This window comes from Aquila chrysaetos, chromosome 12 (assembly GCF_900496995.4).
Source record: "Aquila chrysaetos chrysaetos chromosome 12, bAquChr1.4, whole genome shotgun sequence".
In the NCBI taxonomy this organism is placed as follows: Eukaryota; Metazoa; Chordata; class Aves; order Accipitriformes; family Accipitridae; genus Aquila; species Aquila chrysaetos.
Genome location: NC_044015.1, coordinates 905,821 through 913,522, shown reverse-complemented (window position 1 = coordinate 913,522; position 7,702 = coordinate 905,821). Strand labels below are relative to the sequence as shown.

The following is a 7,702-nucleotide window of genomic DNA, read 5'->3' as shown; positions in this document are numbered from 1 at the left end:
TTTAAGTGGGGCACAGCATAACCAAAAGCCAGAGAAGTATCGGTAAAAAAAAAAGGGGGGGGGGGAGCAGGATAAAGCAATCAAATGTATTATTTTAACACAAAAAGGGTAGGCAGGAGAGTAGCAGAGACCTTGAGAAACCCTCTTACTGCCTTCACTATCACACTGCAGTCTCCTGCCTCATTGTCTTCAAAGCTGTCAAAAATATATTCACAGCCGTCAGCCTCTCTAGCACTATAAATCCTCCTTGTTACTGAGCTGCCACATTTCCAGGATTTAACTGAGAACGAGACCTCATTTTTCATGAGCATCAGGCACAGGCATCGATGCAGTTTGAGCCAAGTGGGTTACACTGGGTCTCTCCCGAAGGCAGCGCTCACTTTGGAGCCCTGTGCCAGCCATCAGTCAGACCAATGGGGTAATGGAAATAAAGTAATTTAAGCTGCTTCTGCTCTACACTGTAACATGGCAAGACACGGGTATAACATATCAAAGATAACAGCCTTAAGGGCAAAGACTTTTAAGGACAGTTTGAGTTCGTGTGATGTATTGGAAAACATCCACCACTACTCAGGAGTGTTCTTATAATCTGTGGCATGCAAGAGATGGAGTAGAGCACCAGCTGGAGGAATTCAGCAACTGGCATTCCTCTCACTTCATTACAAGCCAGGGACTAGGTAGCAAGTGAATAAAAAATTAAGAACAGATGTTCTACACGTACAGAAGAGGAAGAAAGTGCTGTTTGTCTGGCCAGTTTAACTTGTTGATGGTCCATTTTAAAGATGGGACAAACTGGGCACAAGAAAATGCGAATCCAACAGAGTTGGAGTTAGGAAGTTTGATCTCTACAGCATACCCCAACTAAACACAGAAGGCTGAAAATTCTCCCAGTAACTTTAGTTTACTGGACAGCAGGTAAAGGTTGATAGACCAGAGAAAAGTGAAGTATTTCATCAATACCAGAGTGCAAACTTACTGCAAGGAAACCCAAATTCTCTTGCTCTGTGCCTTACCTGCCCTTCTATAGAACAAGTAAAACTCCATCTTTGGTGTCCAGCACCACCGCAGACAGCACAAGCCCCACAGGAGGTCAGCTACAAGAGCGACAGTTGTTTGGATGCAAGGCAGGGCAACCACAATTACAGCAGTTAACAAAACAGCAATCAAGATCCTTAATTAAACAACCCAACCCAAGTGTTTTAACTCCTGCACAGAATCCGCTCTGCAGAATACAACAGACATTGCAAATAAAAGGCAACATCTGCTAATTAGGGAAGATGGCACTAAGTCTTTTATTAGCCATTCTATTCCACAGAGTCAAAGGAATCAATACAAAATTGCAGCCTCTGCAATTGGTGGCTTATTCGCCTTTCATCTTGGGCTGAATTTCCCATTCACACATACCAGCAGGGTTTGTTCTGACTACGCAGCTCCTCTTTAGTCACAGGCAAATGTTTTATAAGTTTTAAAAAATTGCCAGCTGTTAGGACTGCACTTTCTAACTCATTCAAGCAGCTCACACTTTGCCCCATCTGTACAGGGCACCTTCCTGGCATTAATCAGACTGGTGAAACCAGTTACTATCCTACTAGTACTACCTTACCAGCCTTTTTAAAGTCTGAATGCTCCCACCATCCATCTGAAGCTTCCAACTGCAGTACTCAAAAGCTGTGTGGCTGGCTCAGTACTGCTTCAACACTTGCCTTGTTCCACTTCTCATCTCCAAGCACCTAACAGCTTTCACCTGATGAAGTTGCTCTACTAGAAAATTCCAGGACATTAAAAAAAAAAAAACAACAACAAAACACAAAACTTTGCAAACATGCAGCTACTTCTGTAAGTAGCAGAAACATCACATCTCAACTTTCATCAGCAAAACAGTTTTAATTACTCTAGTGTGTATGGAAGAAAATCATTCATTATCCAAACTCATAAAAGCTTTAGCATTTAAGTGCAAATTAGACTCTTTTGTTACCATTTCAACTGGCAGCAGCAGCTTCTGTGCTACACAAATACTGACTCCATATGTAATTGCTCATCTGACAGTTCCCTCCAGATGTACCTGCTTCACTATTGAAGTTCTGCAGATGTACAAACTTAATGTATTAGGCCAACTTAATTCAAGGTTACAATGATGCAACTGAATTTCTTCCTCAAACTTGCCCTTAAAGACAGGTTACCCTCTCTGTCTGCCTCCCCAACCAGAACTGCATTGGTTTATTTTGTACTTTTAACTGGTATGTACACCAGATTAGATTTCTATTGTATGCCTTGGCCACAATCTATTATTCTCATGTTTCCCCACAAAAGTACTACAGAGATTCATTTTTTTTTCCACATTCCAGTATTTTATTCTAGCTTAATTTGACTTATTTCCTTGTTCAATTGACCTATATAAAAATAATTAACAACACTGCTCAAAGCTCTTCATCTCCACCACTCCAGTCAATGGCTGTCCTTCTTGGTCTTCTCTGATGCATTTCATTGCTGAAATAAAATTAAGACAGTGAATTTAAAGGCAGAGAAAGCCTACGGGAATTTTCACCTAGAAACTACTGGTGAGACTTTACCACTTAACAGAATAGTACTGTGAAACAGTAACAGAGCCAAACCTTTTGGTTCAGTAAAAGCTATGGGGGTGGGAGGCAGACTGAGGAGATGTTACCTGGTTGGCAAACTCCTGTCTTGGTCCTGCTTCCTTGGAACGAGTGCTCTCCTTCCTCAGAATCCCCACTCAGCTTCCACGTCGAGTGTCCATCTTCTCTTCAGCCTGCCAAAGCAAAGATGCATTAATAAAAATATCAAACAGAGACTTTACATTGCCACCCACCTCCCCCAACACAAGTCACATCATATACGAGGGTTTCACAAGCCATTCGCTGAACCCATCACATCACAGAAGCACAGTCTGGGAAAACTGTTCCAGGGCTGGCTGATGCCTTTGATATGCCAGCCAATGTATCATTTGATCCCTAAGCAGAGAGTTAACCACTTTGACATGGCTGCTTAGGAAGTGTGGGCTATGGGAAAAAGTTAATGGCAACAAGTAGGATGGCAAAGAAAGCTACAATTAAAGTGAGCAACTTAATGAAGTCTAGGAAGATTCTCAATAGATGAACACATATCAAGTCAGGGAATTCGTTTCCCATCTTGCTTCCATACCTACTAGCAAGACATGACTGCATGCCCAACTCTGATCTGTGGAACTGAAGTTGTGCCACAAGCCAAAGGTTGCATACGGCATGGGTTAAAATTTTTCCATCAGTTGACCAAAATTGTCAAAGGAATATTTCACAGGTACATTAGACTTTCAAATGAGCTCTCAACAAGAGGAAGGATGCGGACATGAGCAAAAGGAGTTACCTCGAATTACAGGACTATTTCCACATATGAACTAGCCAAGAGAGCAGCTTTCGTCTCAGAGGTTTCTGTTGGAGGCACAACACTTCTTTTCTCCAAGGACACTGCAGTTTCCATATGCTAGCAAAGAATTCTTAGAACTTGTAAGGCAATGACAAAGCTAGCTAATTACGGCAATTTACCTACCATTGAACACTCTTGTCAAGCTAGTAACTAGTCCAGTTACTAAAGGACTGATTCTTCACTACAGCTTTTCAATGTAGGCTATTTCAGTATTTTAAGGAAACATCGATTATCCTACCTAACACTAGCGTTCCCTCGACTTCTGACTTCAGCTTTGAGTACTTAGAACATCCTAAAGTATGTACTTTCAGTGCTCTGCCTCTAGACAAGTTTGACTATTCTTACGTGAAAAGTATGTTGACGAATTCACATGTCAAGACTGATTAAGATTAAATTCTAGCAACTGGTCAATAAATCTGGCTTGCTCTTACACTATCACTAGTCTTCTCCTTTCCTCTGGCATCCTCTATTACTTAAACTGTTCTTCATCTTCAAGGATTGTGTTGTGCAATGAAATGTAAATGTCAGGAGCAGAGTTCATTTCAGACGGTCTTTTAATAGGCTTCGTAAAGCCAAAGAAAACTGTATACAAGAATCCTTTACCACTTCAAATACAATATCAATGGAATATGCATATTTCTTCCAGTAAAAAAGGACAATATAAATAAACATTTTCAAGAACCTCTTTTATGGTAAGTTTGCAAGTCTATTTCTGGGTAATTTACATCATTACAACAGTAAAAATACCGTTATGCAGGTTGAACATACAAGCAAGTTTCTCTTTAGATATATCAAGGTGGTTTGCCTTCCAATTTGTACCCAGGCTGCATTCCTACCTTGCTACACTAAAGGAATGTTACAAAAGACGAAGGTAATGCACTTAAAAAAAAAAGTCCACAGCTTGTTCAGCTTCCAGTGAACATTGAATTAAAGGTCCTTTCTATCTCAAAAGAAACTGAATTGGGGCCCCAACTTCACAACTTTAAAAAAAAACACCTTGGCTCATCATGAAGGATAAAATAAAATCTGAAGTGCTTTCAAAAAAGATTAAAAACACTTGAAAGCAGAGCTTTCTTAAAGAAAAGTCTAATCAGACCATCTTATATCAGAAGCTGTCAGGCTGTGTTTGACAAGATTAGAACTGATAATACTACAAAAGTGAAAATACAAGTAGATGTACTACACAATAACGATTTCAGCGAAGCTCCAAAAATCTTTATAAATACAGCCATTGGAAGGACGATCTTGAGTCAGGAAGGATTTTTACTCGTTGTGTGTAGCTGAGGACAAGAAGCAGGCACAATTGTAAAGGCACTGAAGCATAGACAAGTTCCAGCATTTTACTCCCTTGCATTATTTCAGAAGCTAGTGCTAGTTCGCTACACCGTAAGAGAACTCCCCCACCCTTGATTAAAGTTTGTTAGGGCATCCGAGTTTTGTCTTAGTCTCAAGCTCGAGGAATGTATTTTAAAAACTTGCTTTGCCTTAGATCCAAGCAACTCCTACACATGCATTACAAATTAGAAATTTAAACGGCACAACCACGTCCAAAGCCTGGCAGATTGGTTCTTACGGGCAAGAACAGAAATAGTGGTACAGTCCAACTGAGCCTTACAGTATTTCCAGACTCAAGTACAGGGTCAGAAGGTTTAGAGAGTTCCTACAGCATACGTACTCATCATTCCCATTTGAACCAAGACTTACCGTAACTGTCATAGCTGTCTCTGTAGGATCCTCCTGAAGACCTGTCACCATAGCCACCTTGACTCCTGCTGTTAAAAACATTCAGGTGCTTTATATTTGCTCAACTGTTTCTGGAGCCTACTGACATTTTTGTCAAACAGGCAACGGGCTTAAGGAGCTTTGCAACAACCCACCAGTGGTTTTAATGGCTTTACCTGCTATTATAGTAGTCTCTGGAGCCATTATATCCTCCGCTTCTGGAATCAAATCTGCTTCCGCCATAGCCTCTGTCTCCACCTCCTTGAACAGACACCAGATCATGGGGTTTTTTTAAGCATTCTGACAAATGCCATTACCACTTCAGGCACTGCAAGTCATTCATGCACACTCACCTCTAGAGAAGCCACGGCCCCGACCTCTGCTGCCACGGAAAAAGCCTCTGCCCCCAGAAGACCCCCCTCTGTAGCCACGAGATCTGTTCTCTGATGATTTTCCAGCCTGATCAACTCTGATCTGACGTCCGTCTACAGACTAACAAACAGAAAAAAATAAACCAACTTGATATTTCAATAGCAAAGCACATATACAATGAGTTACACACCTTCACTGTCAGCTAGGCAGTAACAGAACTTGCTAGTTTTTACAGGTAGGTTTTATTTCATGTCAAAACTAAGCCAACTACAGAAGTAAATTGATATTCAAACAGTATATATACACATATTCCTATGAAGTATGACTATTTTTCAGTCATACAAGTCACAAAACTTCAACAATTTATATTCTTTATTATTTATGCAATTTCTGGGTTTTAAAGGCACTAGTATTTATCCGTTTTTCTACACAGCATTGAACAGACACATCTTTCGCAGTTATCTTACTATAGTTTAGAAAATAAAGAAGCTGCTCCAAAGCCTCCTTACCTTTCCATTCATGGCCATCATTGCATCTTTAGCATCATCTATGTTTTCAAAAGTAACAAAGCCAAAACCTCTGGATCTCTGCGTCTCTCTGTCTTTCACCACAACGACTATAAAAAGGGGGAAAAAAACCAACTGCATCAGCACCTGTGCAATCTAACAAAATTAGGGAAATCATCACAGCTTGGTACTGCGATCTTACCTTCAGAAATTTGTCCATATTTAGAGAAGACTTGTTCCAATGACTGCTCATTGGTGTCAAAACTCAGTCCACCGACAAAGAGTTTTCCCTCATCTGATGCCATTCTGACCTGCAAAGTCAATATATCCCAAGTCAGTTTCTCAAAAACATACTCCCACAACGTCTGAAAGATTAAATTGGTTATAACCTGACCAATAATCTCACGTTCTTGCACGACGCATACCCTCAAACTCCAGTGAACTAGTGCCTTGTGTTACAGAGGAGTACCCTATAAGCTGACTCCGGACCAAGCGCCTTCCCGGGGGAAGCGGAGCCGCAGACGGGGACCCGAGGACCAAGGCCCGCAGCAGGACGCCAGCAGAGCGGCCCCAGCCACACACGCCGCCGGGGCACGGGCAGGTTCTGGAGGCCGCCTCCCGGGCGCTCGAGCCCCGACACGCTCCCTCCGCAGGCCCCGCCGGCCGGTGGGGACTCACGGTACCGCCGGCTCACCGGGCCGCGGCCGCGGCCCCGGCTCCCCTCACACACACACCGCGGGGGGGAGGGGGGGGGGCGGGCAGGGCGCATGCGCGCCCCGCGGCTCCGACCCCCGCCCGGCAAAGGACCCCCCGCCCCTCCCTCACGGCCCGCCCACTTGGCGCAGGCGCAGTCCGACGCCCCTCCTCCCGCCCGCCGCCATTTTGCACGGTCGAGGCTCGTCGCCATTTTGTTTCCGAGGGCGCATTTCACCCCTCCCCTGGACCCTTCCCCCCCCCACGGCAGACAACCGGGACAGCACCCGCCGGCCTCCCCGCAATCCCTGCCGCGGGACGGGCGTCCCGTTCGGGACTCCCCCAGGTAGCAAGCCCTCCGTTCCTAAGACACATTTCCTCGAGCTCTGGCGCTCCGAGCCTCCCCGGCCCAGCCCGGCCGCAGCCCGCCCACGGCGGCGGGCGCCTTACCGGTGCCCTGGAGGTGCGGGGTCCACACAGCACTTCAAAGCTTCAGCGCGATGTACGCTGAGGCTGGCGGGGCGGCGGCTTATAAACGCCCGCGCTGTGTCCCGCCCACCTTATGAATATGCAGATTAGCCCCGGTGCAAGGCGGGGCGACTGGCGTCACCAAAGCGCCGCCGCCGCTGCACCACCTGATTGGGCTGGATGTTGTTAATATTCATGAGCCCCGACGGGGGGCGAGGGGAGGAGGGAGTGAAAACAAAAACGCTGCATTACCCCCCCCGCCCCCTCCTCTCGCGTGGGGGCGGGGCGCGGAGAGCGGCGCGGATTGGTTGGGAGCGCGGAGACCGTTGGCCGGGAGAGCCCCTGTGAGAGGAAAGGAAGTGGAGGCAGCTGATTGGCCGGAGGCCGCCCTCGCCCCGCCCTCCCTGGCGACCGGCCCGCCCAGGGGGGCGTGGCCGCGCTGCCCCAGTTTCGCGCCCTTCTCGGCAATGCGGCGGCTGCTGCAGACAAAGGGGCCGCCTGAGGGGGCCGCCGCCATC

General features: G+C 45.7%; 1 protein-coding gene across 6 annotated transcripts; it reads right to left on the bottom strand.

Moving 5' to 3' along the window:
* Positions 1 to 1,268: 1,268 nt before the first annotated feature.
* LOC115348866 (cold inducible RNA binding protein) lies at positions 1,269 to 7,288 on the bottom strand. 6 transcript variants are annotated; one of them, XR_005933782.1, is made up of 8 exons: positions 7,167 to 7,288; positions 6,226 to 6,334; positions 6,027 to 6,133; positions 5,499 to 5,637; positions 5,322 to 5,406; positions 5,128 to 5,195; positions 2,666 to 2,770; positions 1,269 to 2,487 (listed from the first exon to the last, which is right to left on the bottom strand). XR_005933782.1 is itself a non-coding variant. In XM_030032269.2 (7 exons), the coding sequence occupies exons 2-7, from the start codon at positions 6,326 to 6,328 to the stop codon at positions 4,687 to 4,689; spliced, it is 519 nt and encodes a 172-aa protein (XP_029888129.1). In that variant the 5' UTR covers positions 6,329 to 6,334; positions 7,167 to 7,288; the 3' UTR covers positions 3,960 to 4,686. The 6 variants fall into 6 exon arrangements, 4 of the variants coding, with proteins under 4 accessions (XP_029888129.1, XP_029888130.1, XP_040984071.1 ...); XR_005933783.1 differs by having other exon boundaries at positions 5,128 to 5,192; XM_030032269.2 differs by lacking the exons at positions 1,269 to 2,487; positions 2,666 to 2,770 and adding an exon at positions 3,960 to 4,703.
* Between the last annotated feature and the right edge of the window lie 414 nt (positions 7,289 to 7,702).

Bases quoted from the DNA above. Each gene is read 5' to 3' on its own strand.
- LOC115348866 (XM_041128137.1), bottom strand. From the start codon at position 6,328: ATGGCATCAGATGAGGGAAAACTCTTTGTCGGTGGACTGAGTTTTGAC. The intron at 6,134-6,225 runs GTAAGATCGCAG...CCCTTTTTATAG, and splicing joins ATATGGACAAATTTCTGAAG to TCGTTGTGGTGAAAGACAGA. The intron at 5,407-5,498 runs GTGAGTGTGCAT...TGTCTGTTCAAG, and splicing joins GGGCCGTGGCTTCTCTAGAG to GAGGTGGAGACAGAGGCTAT.